We start from the raw sequence: 21185 nt of genomic DNA, 5'->3' as shown, positions 1-21185 counted from the left end.
CCGGTGCATGAAAGGGAAGGGACCCAGGCGTCAGGTGCATGGTAAAATGAACAGGAGTGAGAGAAGGTGCCCCCCCCCCCCACAGCACCTAATCTCCCCTGGCACAGCCCCCCCCGCCCCCCCCCCCCCGCTTTCCCAGGGCTCAGGCACTCAGAGGAAATTTCCATGTTAGTCAGCGAGCAGGAGCCCCCCCCCGCCCCTTTGGGGGAGGAGCAGGTGTCTGTGCGCACAGGAATGCCCCCCCCCCCCTGTCACTCCCAAATCCTTCATCCCAGCCTGACCTTGGGGGGGGGAGCGGGGCGGTCTGGGCAGCGCCCGGCACAACAGGCCCCATATCTCAGCTGGGGGGGTCTAGGGAGGGCCCCCCGCTCTCGGTCCGTGGAGAAGAGGGAGGGGCTGGGGAGGGCTCCCCGCTCTCGGTCCGTGGAGAGGAGGGAGGTGGGGGGGCTGGGGAGGGCCCCCCGCTCTCGGTCCGTGGAGAGGAGGGAGGTGGGGGGGCTGGGGAGGGCCCCCCGCTCTCGGTCCGTGGAGGAGAGGGAGTTGGGGGGGCTGGGGAGGGCCCCCCGCTCTCGGTCCGTGGAGAGGAGAGAGGTGGGGGGGCTGGGGAGGGCCCCCCGCTCTCGGTCCGTGGAGAGGTGGGGGTGGGGGCTGGTTTGCAGCCCTGGGGCTGTGGAGGTATAAAAAGTCCCTGGAGCCGGGAGGTGCCCAATGAACTCTCCGAGCTTTTATTGAGGGGCAGGACCCGCCCCCCCCTCAGCGGGGGCTGCCCCAGGCCACGCAGCAGCGGGACAAGGGGGGTGCAGCGCGAGCCAGGTGACGCCGAGCCAGCTGGACAGGGGAGGGGCCTGCGTGGGGAGCGCAGGACCCCAAGACGAGGCAGAACCCTGTGGACTGGGCGCGGGGGGGTCCCCCACTGATGCTCAACTGGCAGGGGGGTGTAGTAGAGAAGGGGACCTAGACCACGCTGAGCCGGCAGGAGGCCGGGGGTCCCTAGACCACGCTGAGCCGGCAGGAGGCTGGGGGGGGGGGTGGCCGGGGGTCCCTAGACCACGCTGAGCCGGCAGGAGGCTGGGGGTTCCTAGACCACGCTGAGCCGGCAGGAGGCTGGCACCCCACAGCTGACTTTGTGGCGGTCGAAGAGCTGGCGCAGCTGCTCCACGTAGAGCCCGTGGTAGTGAGCGACCTCGGCGTGGGTGGGGTGGGGGCGGCGCGGCACCGGGATGGGGCTCCCCACTGTGGAGAGAGAGAGAGAGGAGGGGGGGTTATCGGGGGGCTGGGATCCCCCCCCCGCCCGGCTCAGGGCCCGGGACTGACCCCTCCCCGGTCTCCTCACCCACGACGGTGATGGGCGAGGGCAAGGGCAGTGGCCCACGCCCCCAGAAGAGGCAGGGCGCGAAGCCCATCAGGTCCTTGAAGCGGAGCTGCAGGTGCCGGAGCCGGCTGCCCGGCGGGAAGACGAGCTGCCGGAAGACCTCATTCTCCCCGAAGGAATAGACGGGCACCAGGGCAGACCTGCCACAAGATGGAGGGGGTTAGAGCCGGGGAGCAGCTCCGGCCTGGCGCCCGACATGGTGCCCACCCAGCAACGCAGCCCCACCCAGCAACGCAGCACCCGGCCCCTGCCCCAGCTCCCCCGCCCTGGGCACCAGTGTCCGCCCACCCAGTGCCCCCACCCCGCCCTTCTCAATGCCCCCACCCAATGCACCGGCCTGGCGTCCGACCCACGCACCCCCCAGCAACGTAGCACCCGTCCTGTGCCCCAGCTCACCACCCCAGTGCCCCCCACACCCAATGCACCGGCCTGGCGTCCAACCCCAATGCACCAGCCCCATATCTCAGGGCGCCTGACCAGGACCCACCCAGCACCCGTCCCCTACGCCACTTCCCCCCCCCCCACCCCCACCACTCCAGCCTGCCCCCCCCCCCCGGTATCCACCCGTGCTGCAGCGCCAGGCGCACGAAGCCGGTGCGGCGTCGCAGGGTGACACGGTGCTGCCCGGGGGCGCAGTCCAGCGACTCGGCCGCACCCCCCACCACGATCACCACCGCGTTGCCGGGCCGGGCGAGCAGGAAATCCAGGCTGGGGCGGCTCACGGGGCACATCCCTGTGTGTGTGTGGGGGGAAGATAGTGAGCTGGGCGCGGGGGCTGAAGCAGCAACCTCCCCCCATCCTGGGTCAAACACCCCCTTTGCCCCAGGGAACAACCTGGCAGCTCCCCCAGGTCCACCCCAGGGAGCAATTAACCCCTCCCAAAGCATGGGGAGCGAAGGGGGGGACACGTACCACCCCCCAAGCACAGCAGTGCCCCCCGCCGGTGAGGGACCTGGACATGGGGGGGGTCCCCCCCACATAAACTCTTTATAGCTGGGAGTGGCAGAGCCCAGAAGGCCAACTACCCCCTCCCGGGATGAGAGACCCCCCCTATAGGGATGGGAGACACACACACACACACCCCCTATACACATGGATGTGGAGGGGGGGCAGCTACAAGCTTCTCCCCCCAGGTCCAACTCCCCAGAGCCCATGTCCCAGGTGGGGGGATGCCATGTTCACCCCCCTTGCCCCCCCCCGAGCCCACCATGCCCCCATCCCTGCCCTACACATGCCCGGGGGTCCCGGCCCCTCACCGAAGCCCATCATGTACTCGCGGTAGAGGGGCAGGCGGAAGAGTCCAGCCAGCAGCGCCAGGCTGGGCCGCAGGCCGGGGAAGAGCTGGGAGAAGCCGGGGCCCTCGGTGCAGAAGGCGGCCGCGGCCCCCGCGCACATGATGCCGTGGGGGTGGGAGCCCAGCACGTAGCTCTGGTCGGGGGGCAGATCTGCCGTCTTCACCAGCTGCAGGGGACAAAATCAGTGGGGAGCAGGCAGAGAGGGGAAAAGGGTCAGAGAGGGACATGGGGGTCAGGAAGGGGTCAGCGGTCAGTGTGGGGCAGCGGTCAGTGGGGGGCAGGCAGAGACTGGGGACAGCAGAGGTCAGAGGGGGCAAAGGGGTCATCGTGGGGCAGAGGTCGTGGGCGGCGGCAGAGGTCAGTGGGGAGAGGGCGGAGGTCAGAGAGGGACATGGGTGTCTGGAAGGGGCTGGGGGTCAATGTGGGGCAGAGGGAGCAGCGAAGTCAGCGTGGGGGCCGGAGGGGATAAAAGGGGGGTGCTGAGGGGGCAAAGGGGTCACTGTGGGAGCAGGGGCTCATGAAGTGGTTGGTGTGGGACAGAGGGGGGAGCAGGGGGACAGCCCCCGGGAGCGGGGAATGGGTGGGGAGAGAGACAGACAATTTGGACAGACAAACATAAGCCGTTAGGGGCAGGGGAGGGTCGGACAGACAGGCAGTCGGGGGGGTTAAATATTCAGACTCTGGTATGAACCCCCACAAAACATACCCACCCTGTCCTGGCCCCACTGCCCCAACCCCCCTTCCTATCTCCACTTCCCCCACCCCATTCCCCACCCCCGAGCTGGGCAGATGCCCTCTTGACCCCACTGACCCTCCCCCGCCCCCCCCCTCCCGTTACCTTGACAGGGTAATAATCAGTCAAATGCTGCCAGACTCGCCAGCGTCGCATCCAGTCTGAGCGCCGTCCGCCTGCGGAGAGAGATATGGGGGGTGGGGAATGGGGCCTGTCCCCTCTAGGGGGCGCCGGCTCCCACCCGGCCCCAGGGCAGGGACTGGCTGGCTCAGGGGGGTGGGGAATGGGGCCTGTCCCCTCTAGGGGGCGCCGGCTCCCACCCGGCCCCAGGGCAGGGACTGGCTGGTTCAGGGGGGCGGGGAATGGGGCAGGGGCCTGTCCCCTCTAGGGGGCGCCGGCTCCCACCCGGCCCCAGGGCGAGGACTGGCTGGCTCAGGGGGGCGGGGAATGGGGCAGGGGCCTGTCCCCTCTAGGGGGCGCCGGCTCCCACCCGGCCCCAGGGCAGGGACTGGCTGGCTCAGGGGGTGGGGAATGGGGCAGGGCCTGTCCCCTCTAGGGGGCGCCGGCTCCCACCCGGCCCCAGGGCAGGGACTGGCTGGCTCAGGGGGGCGGGGAATGGGGCAGGGGCCTGTCCCCTCTAGGGGGTGCCGGCTCCCACCCGGCCCCAGGGCTGGGACTGGCTGGCTCAGGGGGGCGGGGAATGGGGAAGGGGCCTGTCCCCTCTAGGGGGTGCCGGCTCCCACCCGGCCCCAGGGCAGGGACTGGCTGGCTCAGGGGGGCGGGGAAGGGGGCAGGGGCCTGTCCCCTCTAGGGGGGCACCGGCTCCCACCCGGCCCCAGGGCAGGGACTGGCTGGCTCAGGGGGGATAGGGGTGTTGCGGAGTGTGGGGGAGTTAGGGCCCTGCACCCCTCTTCCCGAGATTCACTGCGACTCTCAACCAGCCAATAAAGCAGAAGGTTTATTTAAGGACAGGAACATAGTCTCAAGCAGAGCGTGTAGGTACGACCACACCCCCTCAATTAGGTCCCTCTGGGAGGTTCAGGGAGCTTAAACCCCAGCTTGGGGTTCCCTGCGTTGCACCACCCAGCCCAAACCCAAACTAAACTCCCCACTCCTCCCGCTGCTCCTCTCCTTTGTCCAGTCTCCCGGGCAGAAGGTGTTAATTCTCCCCACCCCCGTTCCTGGCTCAGGTTACAGCTCAGGTAGCTTCCTTCAAGGGAAGTCCCACATCCCCACTGCAACCCCCCTGCAACATTCCCAGGTCAAATCTGCCCTGCTCCCTGCTCCGTCACATCTCTCCCCCCTTCGAGACTGAACTGAGCGGGGTCACTCTGACCAGTGACCTGGGGAAGTTCAGGGCTCCCTCTCCGGGACAATGCGTCCGCTATCAGGTTGTCACGTCCCTTCACATGGACCACGTCCATGTCATAATCCTGCAGGAGCAGGCTCCACCTCAGGAGCTTGGCGTTGGCTCCTTTCATCTGGTGCAGCCAGGTCAGGGGAGAGTGGTCGGTGTGCACGGTGAAGTGACGCCCAAAGAGATATGGCTCTAGTTTCTTGAGTGCCCACACCATGGCCAGGCATTCCTTCTCGATGGCCGCGTAGTTCTGCTCCCGGGGTAGCAACTTCTTGCTCAGGTACACGATGGGGTGTCTCTCCCCCTTTTCGTCCTCCTGCATGAACACCGCCCCCAGTCCTGTGTCTGAGGCGTCGGTGAACACCATAAAGGGCTTGTCAAAGTCTGGGTTTGCCAGAACTGGGCCACTGACCAGAGCCTCCTTCAGCGCCCGGAGAGCCTCCTGGCACTCCTCGGTCCAGACCACTTTGTCTGGCTTCCCCTTCTTGCACAGCTCAGTGATGGGGGCGGCTATGGCGCTAAAGTGGGGCACGAACCTCCGATAGTACCCTGCCATCCCAATAAAGGCTTGGACCTGCTTTTTGGTTTGAGGAGCGGGCCAGTCTCTGATCACCTCCACTTTGGCTGGTTCCGGCTTTAGGCAGCCGCTTCCCACCCGGTGGCCTAGGTAGGATACCTCAGCCATCCCCACCTTGCACTTCTCCGGTTTTACGGTCAGCCCAGCCTTCTGGAGTCGGTCCAGCACTTGTCTAACCTGGGATATGTGGTCCTCCCAGGTCTGGCTAAAGACACAGATGTCATCGATATACGCCACGGCAAAACTCTCCATCCCCCTCAGTAGCTGATCCACCAGGCGCTGGAAGGTGGCCGGCGCTCCCTTGAGGCCGAAGGGCAGGGTCAGGAACTCATAGAGCCCCAGAGGGGTGACAAAGGCCGATTTCAGCCTGGCATCTGCATCCAGCGGCACTTGCCAATAGCCCTTTGTAAGATCCATGGTGGTAAGGTACCGAGCACCTCCCAGCTTGTCTAGGAGCTCGTCCGGCCTGGGCATGGGGTAGGCATCGGCTACAGTGATGGCATTGAGCTTCCAATAGTCCACACAGAACCGGATCGACCCGTCCTTTTTGGGGACCAGCACCACTGGCGAGGCCCAAGGGCTGGAAGACGGCTGGATCACCCCCAAAGCCAGCATGTCATTGACCTCTCTTTCCAGGTCCTGAGCAGTTTTCCCTGTGGCTCGGAAGGGGGAGCATTTTATAGGCGGGTGCGATCCTGTCTGCACCCGGTGGACAGTCAGATTAGTGCGTCCAGGCTGGTTGGAAAACAGCTGTTGGTACAGATGCAGCACCCCTCCGATCTCAGCTCGCTGGGCAGGGGTTAGCCGATCAGAGAGGGGAATTGCTTCCAGGGGGAAGCCAGCTCTTGTCCCAGGGAATAGATCTACTAAAGGGTCATCTCCCTGCCCCTCCCACTGTCCACACACGGCCAACACCATATTCCCCCTGTCATAATATGGCTTCATCATATTCACATGGTACACCCGGTGGTGGTGTGCCCGGTTCGACAGCTCCACCACATAGTTTACCTTGTTTAGTTGCTTGACAACCTTGAAGGGCCCTTCCCAGGCGGCCTGGAGTTTGTTTTTCCTCACGGGGATGAGGACCATCACCTGATCCCCAGTGGCGAAGGCACAGGCCCGTGCTGTGCGGTCATACCAGACCTTCTGCTTCCTCTGGGCTCTGGCCAGATTCTCCCTGGCCAGGCCCATGAGCTCGGCAAGTCGTTCCCGGAAGGTCAGGACATACTCCACCACCGACTCTCCGTCAGGAGTGGCCTTCCCCTCCCATTCGTCTCTCATCAGGTCCAGGGGCCCCCTTACCCGCCTTCCATATAGCAGTTCGAAAGGCGAAAACCCGGTAGACTCCTGGGGTACCTCCCTGTACGCAAACAGCAGGTGAGGTAAGTACTTGTCCCAGTCCTGCGGGTGCTGATTCATAAATGTTTTCATCATCATTTTTAGCGTTTCATTGAACCTCTCCACCAGCCCGTTGGATTGGGGGTGATATGCTGAGGCCCAGTTGTGCCGGACCCCACATCTCTCCCACAAGCACCGGAGTAGGGCCGACATGAAGTTGGACCCTTGGTCCGTCAAGACTTCCTTGGGGAACCCCACTCGGCTGAAAATGGTCAGCAGCGCATCCGCCACAGTGTCTGCTTCAATGGACGATAAGGGCACTGCCTCGGGGTAGCGGGTGGCGAAATCTACCACCACCAGGATGTATTTCTTCCCAGACCGGGTCGTCTTGCTGAGAGGTCCCACTATGTCCATGGCCACCTTCTGGAAAGGCTCCTCTATGATGGGCAAAGGTCTCAATGCTGCCTTCCCCTTGTCCCGGGCCTTCCCCACCCTCTGGCAGGGGTCACAGGATCGGCAGTACTGCCGGACGTTGGTGAAGACCCCGGGCCAGTAAAAGTTCTGTAGCAGCCTCTGCCTGGTGCGCCGGATCCCCTGGTGCCCTGCGAGAGGGATGTCATGGGCCAGGTACAGTAGCTTGTGGCGAAACTTCTGGGGAACCACCAGCTGCCTCCTGATCCCCCACGACTCCACTTCCCCTGGGGGAGCCCACTCTCGGTACAGGAACCTCTTCTCCCACAGGAACCTCTCCTTGCATCCTCTCCTCATGGTCTGTACCACACTGAGGTCAGCCAGGCCCCTTAGCTTCCGCAGGGAGGGGTCCTTCTGCAACTCGGCCTGGAACTCGGCGGCTGGGGAAGGGATGGGGACCTGCTCCCTCTCGTCGGCTGGGTCGGAAGCCCCTGCCACCCCGAGGCCTGTCCTTGGGTGTTCCCTACCCACCCGGGAAGGGTTCGGTGCCTCCGGTGGGACATCCTTCCCAAGGTCAGGGCGTAGTGCCCCTCGCCGGCTCTGGCTACAGGTCACGACTAAGGCGGTCTGGGGGCTGCTTGGCCAGTCCTCTAGGTCCCCCCCCATCAACACCTCAGTGGGCAAATGGTGGTGCACTCCCACGTCCTTGGGGCCCTCCTTGGCCCCCCATTTCAGGTGTACCCTCGCTACGGGAACCTTGAATGGGGTCCCGCCCACCCCGGTCAGGGTCAGGAAGGTGTTGGGCACCACCCGATCTGGGGCCACCACCTCGGGCCGGGCCAGTGTCACCTCTGCGCCCGTGTCCCAGTATCCATAAACTTTCTTCCCATCTACCTCCAGGGGAACAAGGCACTCGCTCCGCAGGGACAGCCCCGCGCCAACCCTGTAAACGGAGAACTTTGAATCCGGAGCATCTGGCCCCCCAGAGAAGCTGGCCTGGGGCCCTTCTCTCTCTTGAGCAGTTGATAAGCTGCCAGCCCCTCTTGCGTGAGAAGCCTGCCCCTCGTCCGTCTGGGCCTCTACCAAGTTAACCCGGTGCGGGTTCAGTCTGCTCAGTCTGTCTTTGAGCTTGGGGCACTGGGCCCGAACGTGGCCTCTTTGGCCGCAGTAATAGCAGCTCAGGTCCCGTGGGTCCCCTCGAGCCGGTCGGTTGTCCCTGATGCTGGGCATTCCCCGTGGGAAGGGATTCCCCATATTCCCCCTTTGGGAGGTCCCAGGGTGACTCTCTCTCTGCATCGCGGCGGGCCTGTTCCTTTGGGGCTCCTCCCTGCCACCCCCTGACCGGCTCTTTACAAACTCATCAGCCAGCTGCCCAGCGTGTCGCGGGTTCTCTGGCTTTCTGTCCACCAACCACAGGCTCAGGTCAGATGGGCACCGCTCATACAGTTGCTCCAGTACCAGCAGTTTAATCAAGTCCTCCTTCGTTTGGGCCCCACCAGCCCACTTGCTGGCGTATCTTTCCATGCGGACGGCTAGTTGCAGATATGAGATCTCAGGGGTTTTATCCTGACTCCGGAACCTTTCCCGGTACATCTCAGGAGTCAGCCCAAACTCACGTAGCAGGGCGTTTTTGAATAGTTCGTAGTCCCCTTTCTCTGCCTCTCCCAGTTGGCGGTACAATGCCACGGATTTGGGGTCCAGTAAGGGGGTAAGGACCCGGAGTCTGTCCGCGGGATCAACCCGGTGCAGCTCGCAGGCCGTCTCAAAGGCCTCCAGGAAGTCATCCATGTCCTCCACCTCCTTCTGTGGGGCCAGGATGCACTTATCAAAGCTCCGTGCAGTCCTGGGTCCTCCCTCACTCACCGCAGCCGGGGGTTCGCTGCCCCTCAGTCTCGCCAGTTCCAGTTCACGCTGATGCTGTCTCTCATTCTCCTGTCTCTGTCTCTCATTCTCCTCCCGTTCCTGCTGACGCTGTCTCTCTTCATGCTGTCTCTGTTGTTCACGATCCTCCAGCTCCCTCAGTTTTAGCTCTTTCTCCCATTCCAGCCAATTCCGCTCCCCGGATGCCTAACGTCGCCGGGAGGATCCTCTGCTGGCCGGCGAGCTTCGCCGGGGGGACCCCCTGCTGGCCGGGGGGGTCACGGCGCCTTCGGTATTTGCTGGGCTCCTCCCCACCCTTCCCCTAGGCATAGGAAGGAGGGGTCTCGGGAAGCCCTCAGCAGCCGGCTGACCACTCCCAGCTGGGACAGACACTGGTGCCTGCGCTGCATTTGCCAGGCTGCTTCCCTGAGACACAGGGATCAGTTCATTCGCGCGATCTTCCGCCTCCAGCTGAGCAATGAGCTGTTCTTTGGTGAGCCTCCCAATGCGCAGCCCCCTCTGCTTGCACAGCTCCACCAGGTCGCTCTTAAGCCGCTTGGCATACATCTTCCTGCTGGCCACTCACCAGCCTGTGTGCTCACAGCTCCCCACAGTTCCCAGGGGGCCCCCTAGTGTGCCAGCCCTTCTCGAGGTCACCGCCTCTCTGCCAGGGTCGAGCTGCAGACTCCTCCGCCCCTGGGACCACTCGCTGCGATCCCCCTGGGGGACCCTGTTACTGCAAAAGTCCTTCTCGCTGGTCACACACTCCCAGGGGTAATAACCGTCTCTCTCTCACTCTTCAGCACGCCTGGTCCCCGTCAATCCCCCTTCGTTTTACTGCTCCCCAGTCACTTACTGCAGGAAGCGCCGTCCACGGGGTGCAGTAGATCCCGCCGCTGCCACCAGTTGTTGCGGAGTGTGGGGGAGTTAGGGCCCTGCACCCCTCTTCCCGAGATTCACTGCGACTCTCAACCAGCCAGTAAAGCAGAAGGTTTATTTAAGGACAGGAACACAGTCTCAAGCAGAGCGTGTGGGTACAACCAGACCCCCTCAATTAGGTCCCTCTGGGAGGTTCAGGGAGCTTAGACCCCAGCTTGGGGTTCCCTGCGTTGCACCACCCAGCCCAAACCCAAACTGAACTCCCAACTCCTCCCACTGCTCCTCTCCTTTGTTCAGTCTCCCGGGCAGAAGGTGTTAATTCTCCCCACCCCCGTTCCTGGCTCAGGTTACAGCTCAGGTAGCTTCCTTCAAGGGAAGTCCCCCCTCCTCACTGCAATCCCCCTGCAACATTCCCAGGTCAAATCTGCCCTGCTCCCTGCTCCGTCACAAGGGGTCATGGGGTCGGGGGTCACGGACACTCACCTCTTTCTGGGGTGTCGCGGTCGAGCACCCACCACACGAAGTACAGCACAGAGACGGCCCAGAGGCGGGTGAAGAGCAGGTAGAACAGCAGGGACGTGAAGAAGGCACCTGTGGGGGGCGGACAGAGTTGAGGGCCGGCCCCACACTGAGGTGTCCAGCGAAGAGATGGTAGAACAAATCGATCAATTACACAGCGATCCGTCGCCAGGCCCAGATGGGATCACCCCAGATCTGCAGGAACTCAGGACATTGCAGAGTATGTCACCTGTCCCCTAACTCAGCCGCTGGGCCAGATGACTGGAGGAGAGCTAACCTGACACCAATTTTTAAAGAGGGCTCTAGAGGTGATCCCGGCAATTACAGGCTGGTAAGTCTGACTTCAGTACCGGGCAAACTGGTTGAAACTCTAGTAAAGAACAGAATTGTCAGACACAGAGATGAACATAACTTGTTGGGGAAGAGTCAACATGGTTTTAGTAAAGGGAAATCATGCCTCACCAATCTACTAGAATTCTTTGAGGGGGTCAACAAGCATGTGGACAAGGGGGTGTGACGAACTGGGACTGTTCTTACTGTGGTCTGTGAATGCTGACAGGGGAGTGTGGCTGGGATAGTCTGCAATGGGGGATGGGAGTCTGCCCGAAGGCGCATACCTGAGTGTGTAACATGAGAACCCAGGAAGGGGTTGGAGGCCAGGTGATACCTTGGCCCGGGAAACTGAACAAAGGCGGTGGGAGGGGTCGCTGAAGGCAGAGGGCTGGAAGCGGGCTGGAGAGATGGCTGGGAGACTGAGATGGCTCTGACCCCCCAAAGGGGGGTGGGCTGGGATGCCCTGGGACCCCAAGCTGGACCTAACTGAGGGGGGCCCTGTTGTCTGTGCCTGCAAGACCTGTCTTGGACTGTATTCCTGTCATCCAAATAAACCTTCTGCTTTACTGGCTGGCTGAGAGTCATGGTGAATCACAGGAAGCCGGGGGTGCAGGGCCCTGACTCCCCCACACTCTGCGACAGGGGGATCCAGTGGATATAGTGTATTTAGATTTTCAGAAAGCCTTTGACAAGGTCCCTCACCAAAGGCGCTTAAGCAAAGTCAGCTGTCATGGGATAAGAGGGAAAGTCCCCTCCTGGATCAGTAAGTGGGTAACAGATAGGAAAAACAGGGTAGGAATAAATGGTCAGTTTTGAGAATGGAGAGAGGTAAATCGTGGTGTCCCCCAGGGGTGTATACTGGGCCCAGTCCTATTCCACATATTCATAAACGATCTGGAAAAGGGGTAAACAGTGAGGTGGCAAAATTGGCAGATGATACAAAACTACTCAAGATAGTTAAGTCCCAGGCAGACTGCGAAGAGCTACAAAAGGATCTCTCAAAACTGGGTGACTGGGCAACAAAATGGCAGATGAAATTCAATGTTGATAAATGTAAAGCAACGCACATGGGAAAATATAATCCCAACTATACATATAAAATGAAAGAGTCTAAATTAGCTGTTACCACTCAAGAAAGATCTTGGAGTCCTTGTGGAGAGTTCTCTGAAAACATCCACTCAATGTGCAGCGGCAACCAAAAAAGCGAACAGAATGTTGGGAATCATTAAGAAAGGGATAGAGAATAGGACAGAAAATATTATCCCTGGTACGCCCACATCTTGAATACTGTGTGCAGATGCGGTCGCCCCATTGCAAAAAGGATCTACTGGGACTGGCAAAGGTTCAGAGAAAGGCAGCACAGGTGATCCAGGGTACAGAACAGCTCCCATACGAGGAGAGACTAAAAAGACAGGGGCTGTTCAGCTTGGAAAAGAGACGCCTAAGGGCGGATACGATTGAGGTCTATAAAATGAGGGCTGGGGTGTGGAAAGCAAACAGGGAAGTGTTATTTACCCCTTCACACAACACAAGATCCCAGGGGTCGTCCGATGAAATTAAAAGGCAGCAGGTTTAATACCAACAAGAGAAACTGCTTTGTTAACCTGCGGAACTCCTTGCCAGGGGATGGTGTAAAGGCCTATCTGGCAGCATCCACCTCCCGCATCGCAGGAGTCAGCCCCCCCCGCCCTCTCGGCCTCACTTACCAAAGAAGAGGAAGGTCATAACCCACTGAAAAACGCTCAGCAGCTCAAGGTGCTTCTTCAGAGCACCCGTCATCCTGCTGGAGGAAGCCCGGCTCCACAAAGCCCCCGCCTGCGAGGAGAGAACAGAGTCTGGGCCCGGCAGGCCACCTCTTCATCCAGGGACCCCTCGCCCGGTTCTGAAATGCTGCCACCTGCGGGGTGGGGGAGCTGGTTATTCAGGGACCCCTCGCCCAGCTCCAAGATGCGCCCACCTCTGAGGCGGGGCAACTGGTTATACAGGGACCCCTCTCCCAGCACCGAGATATGCTCACCTCTGGGGCGGGGCGGCCAGTGACCCGGGGACCCCTCGCCTGGTGCCGAGATGCAGCCACCTCTGGGGTGGGGCAGCCAGTGACCCGGGGACCCCTCGCCCGGCGCAGAGATGCGGCCACCTCTGGGGCGGGGCGGCAGGTGACACAGGGACCCCTCGCCCGGCGCTGGGATGCAGCCACCTCTGGGGCGGGGCGGCTGGTGACACGGGGACCCCTCGCCCGGCGCTGACATGCATCCACCTCTGGGGCAGGGTGGCCGGTGACCCGGGGACCCTTCGCCTGGTGCCAAGATGCGCCCACCTCTGGGGCGGGGCAGCCGGTGACCCGGGGACCCCTCGCCTGGCGCTGAGATGCGGCCACCTCTGGGGCGGGGCGGCCAGTTACCCAGCGACCCCTCGCCCGGCGCGGAGATGCAGCCACCTCTGGGGTGGGGCAGCCAGTGACCCGGGGACCCCTCGCCCGGCGCAGAGATGCGGCCACCTCTGGAGTGGGGCACGGGGCTGGTTATATGGTCCTGGCTCTGAGACAGGGCATGGGAGCTGTTTACCCTACAAACACCGCCCCCCACGAAATGCGTGAGGACACGTGAGCCCCAGGGGGAAAGGGAGACATACACATAGGGAGGTGTGGGAGATGGATGGACGGATGGGGAGGGCTGACCAAGCTCTGGGGGTGGGGGGATGGAGGGATAGTGGGGGGCATGGATGGGTAGGACCCAGGAGTTCTGGCTCCCACAACACCCTGTGGAGGGGAGAGGAACTGACCCCCCCCCCCCCACACACACACAGATTCACCCAGCCCCTGCCCTCCCCCCCGAGCCCGGCCCCTGCCCCCCCAGCAGCAGGGGGCTCTCACCATCAACTCCACGCCCTGGGGGCCTGCTCCCCGCTCCGGATCCTCGTCCCACTCACGACGACGCACTTTGCCCCCAGGAGCGACATGAGACTCCGGCGGGGCAGGAGATAAGCTGGGCGGGGGGGGGCAGGGAGAGACTGAGAGCCAGGGCCTGGCGTGGATCGGACGCCTGGGTTCTCTCCCGGGCTCCGGGAGGGAAATGGGGGCTGGTGGTTAGAGCAGGGGGGGCTGGGAGCCAGGACACCTGGGTTCTCTCCTGGGCTCTGGGAGGGGAGTGGGGGCTGGTGGTTAGAGCAGGGGGGCTGGGAGCCAGGACTCCTGGGTTCTCTCCCCGGCTCTGGGAAGGGAGTGGGAGCTGGTGGGTTAGAGCAGGGGGCTGGGATCCAGGACTCCTGGGTTCTCTCCCCGGCTCTGGGAGGGGAGTGGGGGCTGGTGGGTTAGAGCAGGGGGGGTTGGGAGCCAGGACGCCTGGGTTCTCTCCCGGGCTCCGGGAGGGAAATGGGGGCTGGTGGTTAGAGCAGGGTGGGCTGGGAGCCAGGACACCTGGGTTCTCTCCTGGGCTCTGGGAGGGGAGTGGGGGCTGGTGGTTAGAGCAGGGGGGCTGGGAGCCAGGACTCCTGCTAGATTTAGGCACCTCCCTTCCTCCCCTCTGCACCTCATTTTCTTCAGTGTTTAGCCAGCTGCTACCACTCGGCCCAGGGAGACCCCCTCCATGCCCAGCCCTAATCCAAGGCCCAGAGCTGGGTGGGGGATGATTGGGGCAGAGTCCAGGCCCCTCCTAGACCTACTGCACCCCCACCCCAGGGGCCCCTGCACCCCCTTACACAGCCCCACCCCAGCTACAGGGGGAACCCCACCTCCCCCACCCAGCTTCAGGCAGGAGCTGCATTGCTAGGAGGAGCTGGCACCCATGGGAGGCAGTCCAGCCCCCCTCAGCTGCAGGGAGGGGCAGGCCCCTCTCCCCAGTTGCAGCTGGTTAGGTAAAGAACCTCGAACAAGCAGGGGGCGGGGGGGAGCTGGGATATTTTGCCCAGCAGCTGGTGTTTCTGGCATCAGCCATTAGGAGGTGCACATCCCCCTTCAAGCCAGCCAGGACGCCAGGGTAGATGGGCCCCTCGGGTGCTGATTTCTGGGGTGGTACTGTAAAGCACTAGGGGGCAGGCCCCTGGACATGGTGTCCCACTCCAGGCGTCCCCTCCCGCCCAGCATCGAGCGGACCAGGGAAAGGCAATGAGCAGGGAACATCTCCAGCCCGGGGCTGCTGGCTGGGGGAAACAGACGCCTCGGGGGGGACGGGGGGCAGGATACGAGCCAGGGCTGTAACACGAGGCCTGTCATTTCCTCCTTCCCATAACACCCGATCCGGCAGCACCCGCCAGCGGGTTAACACAAACCAGAGGAAGCCGTGGTTGGCCACACAACTAGCATGTGGAACGCCCTGCTAGGGGACGGTGTGACCGAGGTCAAACCCCACTGCGATCAGTGCCTGGAGAACAGGTCCATTGAGGGCAGCCCCACATGCCAGGGGTCCCTATGTCAGGACAAGACACCCAGGGGCTTTCCACCGTTCCCCTGTTCTCTACAATGCCCCTGGGGCTGTGGGACTAGTCGGCGTCAGACCCAGGGCAAGACGGACCTTGGGGCTAACCTAGGCTGGCAGCTCGTGTTCGTAAGGAAGTGGATGTAATGCAGTTAGAACAGAGGGTTAGAAGAGAACCCAGGAGTCCTGGCTCCCAGCCCCCCCTGCTCTAAACCACCAGCCCCCACTCCCCTCCCAGAGCCGGGGAGAGAACCCAGGAGTCCTGGCTCCCAGCCCCCCCTGCTCTAAACCACCAGCCCCCACTCCCCTCCCAGAGCCGGGGAGAGAACCCAGGAGTCCTGGCTCCCAGCCCCCCCTGCTCTGACCCACCAGCCCCCACTCCCCTCCCCGACCTGGGGAGAGAACCCAGGAGTCCTGGCTCCCACACTGGTGTCCCCAGCCCCTGTGCCACGCTGCCTCGGTTTCTCAATGCCCGGCCTGTCTGCTGGTGCCCTTTGCCCAGCCCTGGGCCGAGTTTGCAGAAAGATAAATGTTTAACCGGCTCCTGCTCTGGAGCCGGCTGGTTACAGCATCCAGCCCCCACCGCCTTTGAGTGCCTCAGGACAAGAGGCTGGCTCTTCACCCAGGACTCCTGGGTTCTCTCCCTGGCTCTGGGAGGGGAGCGGGGGCTGGTGGGTTGGAGCAGGGGGGGGCCGGGAGCCAGGACTCCTGGGTTCTCCCCGGCTCTGGGAGGGGAGTGGGGGCTGGGAGCCAGGACTCCTGGGTTCTCCCCCCGGCTCTGCCCCCGAGCTGCTGTGTGACCTGAGGCAGGGTGGAGGCAGCACTCCCCCCCCCTACACAAACCCCGGCACCCCCTACCCCAGTGCCGCCCCGTCCCCCACACACAGGACAGCAGCCGATCGCACAGGAAGGTGGTTTATTGCAAGCCCCGTGGGACTGGAGTTACAATCTGGCCCAGGCCCACTTCAAACAGTAATGGGAGGGGGGGGCAGATGCTGCCCAGACAGCCCTGGGACCCACAGCCAGTTTCACAACCGCTGCCCTATTGCAGCAAGGCGAATCCAGGGGGGGGCGGGAGTGGGGGGGCAGGAGTCTCCAGGAGAAAGGGCAGTCTCTGCCCCACGCCCCCTGACTCAGAGCGAGGCTGGCTGGAAGCACACCCCACAGCCCCTAGCCAGCCCCACACCCCTGCTGGGGAGGCTGGGGTACCCTGAGATGGGCAGCCAGACCCTGGGGCAAGAAGTGGGGGGGTAGGAAGCGGCCAAGTTGGGGTTCCTTCAAGTTCCCCCTCTAGGGCCCCCTCCCCATTGAAGGGGAACCAAAACAAGCCCCGGAGGGCTCCCCATGGGGCCCCCCCAATAAGAACTGCCCCCCAGCAGAGCAGCCCCCCTACTGCTCCCCACAGGGCCTGATCCCCACCCGCCGTATCAGAGTCCCAGCACGCTGCGGCAGGCTCTGGGGGGCAGCGCTCCTAGATGAGGTTGAGGTGCTTCTCTGGGGGGACCCCATACTTGGTCTTGTTCTCCTCGAAGAGCGCGATGAGCTGCTCCAGGTAGGTGGCATGGAGCCGGTCGATGGCCTCGCGGGACGGGCAGGGCGTCCGGGGCACCAGGATGGGCGCCCCCACTAGGGGAAGAGATGGGGTTAGCGCCAGATCCACCCACCACCCCCACCCCACCCCAGAGACGCGCCGTTAAAGTCTGGCTCCGTATGGGGCAATAGCCCTGATCCCCTGGGGCGGGCATGGGGGGGGGACTGGGTCAGAGAACAGCTGGCAACGCCCCCGTCGCGCCAGGCACTGCAGACACCCCCCAGCCGCCAGCTCCCCCCACAGCCCAGCTAGGGTCTCTTCCCGCTCCCTGCCCCCACCACCACCCCCACCCCCAGCAAACAGCTCCCCGCTACAGCCGTTCAGCACAGGATGTGTCGACTTCGGCACCCCAAAGCTGCTGCAGGGAGAGAACCCAGTCCTGCCTCCCAGCCCCCCTGCTCTAACCACCAGCCCCCACTCCCCTCCCAGAGCTGGGAGAGAACCCAGGCGTCCTGGCTCCCAGCCCCGGCTCACCCACGGTGTGGATGGGGCTGCGGAAGGGCAGCAGGCCGAAGCTGTACTGGAAGACCCCGCGGGCGTGGAACAGGGGCAGCGCCAGCCCCATGAGCTTCTGCAGCCGCTCCTGCACGGCCCGCACCAGCGACCCCCGGGGGTTCGGCACCTGGTGGAACAGCTCGTTCTCCCCGAAGGAGAACACGGGCACCAGGGCGGCGCTGCGGGGAGAGGGGCGGGTCAGGGGGAGACTCCCGGAGCCGTGGCCCCCACCCCCATGTCCTGCCCCCCCCCGCACCACCTGCTGCTCTTCCCTGGATGCCTCCCCTAGACACCCCTGCTCCATAATGTACCCCTCCTCCAGCCACTGCCCCCCTCCTCTGTGCTCTGCCCGACACCCCAACACCCCCCACTCCTCCAGCCACTGCCCCCCTCCTCTGTGCCCTGCCCGACACCCCAACACCCCCCGCTCCTCCAGCCACTGCCCCCCTCCTCTGTGCTCTGCCCGACACCCCAACACCCCCCACTCCTCCAGCCACTGCCCCCCTCCTCTGTGCCCTGCCCGACACCCCCTCTCCACAACACCCCCCACTCCTCCAGCCACTGCCCCGCAGTTCCACCCCCCCGATCTGTGCCCTCCTGACACCACCCCCCTCTGCCCTGCTCCCCCAGCCCCCCCCCACATCTCCCCTCTACATCCAGCCCTCAGGATTCCCACAGCCCCACCTGCCCCAAAATCCTCCCCTGCTGCACCCCCTCCACTTTGTAACCCCCTCCCCAGCCCCCTGAAATCCCCAGCCTCCCCCATACCATAATCCCACACATGTCAATTCCATTTCCCCCCCAGGAGTCCCCCCCCCCCGAAACCTGAGCCATTCCAGCTCCCCCCCCCCCGGCCCCCGCCAGCCACCCCCCCCCCCCCCCCCGGCTCACTGACCCGTGCTGCAGGGCTGCCTTGATGAACCCCTTGCGGCTGAGAATCTGGAGGGTCAGTGCCCCGGGCCGGGCCTCCAGCGACTCAGGGGGGCCCCCCACTGCGATCACAGCCACCTGCCCCCCACCCTCCCGGCCCAGCAGGTAGGAGACGCTGGCCTTGTCTGAGGAGACCAGACCTGGAGAGAGAGAACAGGAGAGTCACTGCGCTGCCTGGGCAGAGAACCCAGGAGTCCTGGCTGCCCCAGTCCCCAACTAGACCCCACTCCCCTCCCAGAGCCGGGGAGAGAACCCCAGAGTCCTGGCTCCCAGCCCCCCCTGCTCTAACCCACCAGCCCCCACTCCCCTCCCAGCCCCAGGAGAGAACCCAGGATTCCTGGCTCCCAGCCCCCCCTGTTGCTCTGACCCACCAGCCCCCACCCCCCTCCCAGCCCCAGGAGAGAACCCAGGAGTCCTGGCTCCCAGCCCCCCCTGCTCTGACCCACCAGCCCCCACCCCCCTCCCAGCCCCAGGAGAGAACCCAGGAGTCCTGGCTCCCAGCCCCCCTGCTCTAACCCACCAGCCCCCACTCCCCTCCCAGAGCCGGGGAGAGAACCCAGGAGTCCTGGCTCCCAGCCCCCCCTGCTCTAACCCACCAGCCCCCACCCCCCTCCCAGCCCCAGGGGAGAACCCAGGGGTCTGGGCCGCGCTCACCCCCGCTCATGATGTAGTCGCGGAAGAGGGGCAGGCGGAACCAGAAGGGCAGCATGAGCAGATGTGGGGTGAGTCCCGGGAACAGCTCCCCGAACCCTGTGGCCTCAGTGCAGAAGTTTCCGAAGGCGCCGGCCACCAGCACCCCGTGGGGGTGGAACCCGAAGAGGTAATTGCGGGAGGGGTCCAGGGGCGCCGTCTTCACCAGCTGCGGAGAGAGGGGAGGGCTGAGAGGGGCCCCCCCGACAGGGGGCAGCAGGAGCATGGCAGGGGATACTGGGGTGCCAAGACACCGCAGGGTGGGGTACACCGCAGGATACAGCACCCCCCTCCCCAAAGGCTACTGGGGGACACACTACAGGGCCCGGGGGGGCAGCCCCCCCACCCAAGGGCCACCGGGGGGGAACACGATACGGGGCCCGGGGGGGGGGGGGGATGGCAGCCCCGGGTCTCACCGTGATGGGGAAATAGTCCCGGAAGTGCCGCCAGACGGGCCAGTTGCGGACCCAGGGCGAGCGGCGCCCCCCGCGGGCCGGGGTCTCCCGGTCCAGGTAGAGCCAGGCGGCGTAGAGCAGGGCCGGCAGCCAGAGCTCCCCCAGCAGCGCCAGCAGGAACAGGGCCAGGCAGCACTGGGCTGGGGGGGGGAGAAGAGGGGAGTGAGGAACCAGCCCCCCCAGTGCACCCAACCCCCCAACAGGGCTGCTCCCCCTGCACCCCCTCTCCCAAATGCACCCCCAACTCTGGGCTGCTCCACCCCATGCATCCCCCCATTGCACCAGCCCCACTCCCCCCCAGGCACCCCCAACTCCGGACTGCTCCACCCCATACATCCCCCCCATTGCACCAACCCCACTCCCCCCCAGGCACCCCCAACTCCGGACTGCTCCACCCCATACATCCCCCCCATTGCACCAGCCCCACTCCCCCCCAGGCACCCCCAACTCCGGACTGCTCCACCCCATACATCCCCCCCATTGCACCAACCCCACTCCCCCCCAGGCACCCCCAACTCCGGACTGCTCCACCCCATGCACCCCCCCCATTGCCCACCAATGCACCAGCCCCACTCCCCCCCCATGCACCCCACAACTGGTGCTTACTTTCCCACCCACCCCCAAAAATGCCCCCTCTCGAACTGGCCCTGAGTCAGGCCGGGGGAGGAGGGGGCACATACCGGCCCCAGGGGTGGGTGTGGGGCACGGGGCACCGCTCCCCCAACTACCGCAGAGAGCAGCATCAGGGACCCCTCCCCGCAGCAGGTGGGGGCGCTTTGCAGCTGGTGGGGGGGGCATGTCTCAGCACCCCCCCGCCCCTGTTAACACCCCCGCCCCCCACAGCGCCCCGAGCAGGGAGCCTACTTGGGAGACACCCCACAGCGGGCAGGGTGGGGGGACAGGGGAAAACACCCCCCCAGTCCGTATGGGGAGAGGCTCAACTCCCAGCATTTCAGTATGGGGGGGCTCCCCCCCCCACTCCAGAGAAGGGACCCAGGCGTCCGGGAAGGGCAGGAGAGCGGATGTTTAGAGGGGACACCATCCCCCAGCATCGCCTCCCCTAGAGGGACGCCCCCCCGGCCCCCCAGCGCCCCTCACCCAGCGCCAGGAAGGAGAAGACCCATTGCAGGACCGCGGCGGTCTGCAGCCGGCGCCGCAGCGGGAGGCGCAGCGGGGCGAAGCGGATCGGCATGGCCGGGCCGAGCGGGACAGGATCGGGGCCGGGGGTGGCGGGACGGGGGTGGGAAGGTGGGGTCAGCCTGCGGCATTTATCCCATTGCAGCGGCCCCGCCCCCTGAACTGACCCCGCCCCCTACACCGACCCCCTCCCCTCCCCGCCCCCTGAACTGACCCCGCCCCCCTGAACTGACCCCGCCCCTACACCGCCCCCTGAACTGACCCCGCCCCTCCCCCTGAACTGACCCCGCCTCCTCCCCTCACCGCCCCCCTGAACTGACCCCGCCCCCTCCCCCTCACCGCCCCCCTGAACTGACCCCGCCCCCTACACCGACCCCCGCCTGCGCCGGCCCCTCCCCTCTGCACAGACCACGCCCCTCCCTGCGCCGGCCCCGCCCCCTGATATGGTGCGGCCCCTTGCACCACCCCTCCCCTCTCCTCCCTGTACCGCCCCCTCCCCTCTGCACTGACCCCGCCCCTCCCTGCACCGGCCCTGCCCCCTGCACCTCCCTCTCCCCCCTCCTCCCTGCACTGGCCCCTCCCTGCTGCACTGCACCCACCCCTCCTGAACCGCCCCCTCCCCTCTCCTCCCTGGACCTGCCCCTCCCCTCTGCACTGTCCCCTCCCTGAGTGACCAGACTGGTCCCCCCCGCCCCGCGCCCGAATGATGCCCGAGGGCAAGGGTGGGGTAGGGCAGGGGGTACTACGGGTGGGTCACTCCTGGGTCCGGGACCAGTCGCTATTTTCCCTGGAGCGGGGGCT

At 64.7% G+C, this 21185-nt stretch overlaps 2 protein-coding genes across 2 annotated transcripts; both read right to left on the bottom strand.

Moving 5' to 3' along the window:
- Window positions 1-702: 702 nt before the first annotated feature.
- Window positions 703-13894, bottom strand: MOGAT3 (monoacylglycerol O-acyltransferase 3). Its single transcript, XM_054005869.1, has 8 exons — window positions 13547-13894; window positions 12381-12571; window positions 10306-10413; window positions 3506-3576; window positions 2629-2833; window positions 1937-2105; window positions 1334-1512; window positions 703-1233 (listed from the first exon to the last, which is right to left on the bottom strand). Exons 2-8 carry the CDS (start codon window positions 12451-12453, stop codon window positions 1079-1081), a joined length of 960 nt encoding a protein of 319 aa, XP_053861844.1. The 5' UTR covers window positions 12454-12571; window positions 13547-13894; the 3' UTR covers window positions 703-1078.
- Window positions 13895-15988: 2094 nt separating this feature from the next.
- Window positions 15989-20483, bottom strand: LOC128823219 (2-acylglycerol O-acyltransferase 2-like). Its single transcript, XM_054005383.1, has 6 exons — window positions 20346-20483; window positions 19209-19387; window positions 18757-18961; window positions 18068-18242; window positions 17152-17351; window positions 15989-16712 (listed from the first exon to the last, which is right to left on the bottom strand). Exons 1-6 carry the CDS (start codon window positions 20437-20439, stop codon window positions 16558-16560), a joined length of 1008 nt encoding a protein of 335 aa, XP_053861358.1. The 5' UTR covers window positions 20440-20483; the 3' UTR covers window positions 15989-16557.
- Between the last annotated feature and the right edge of the window lie 702 nt (window positions 20484-21185).

This window comes from Malaclemys terrapin, chromosome 15 (genome assembly GCF_027887155.1).
Source record: "Malaclemys terrapin pileata isolate rMalTer1 chromosome 15, rMalTer1.hap1, whole genome shotgun sequence".
In the NCBI taxonomy this organism is placed as follows: Eukaryota; Metazoa; Chordata; order Testudines; family Emydidae; genus Malaclemys; species Malaclemys terrapin.
The sequence above is the reverse complement of the archived record's forward strand: the minus strand, read 5'-3'. Positions and strand labels throughout refer to the sequence as shown.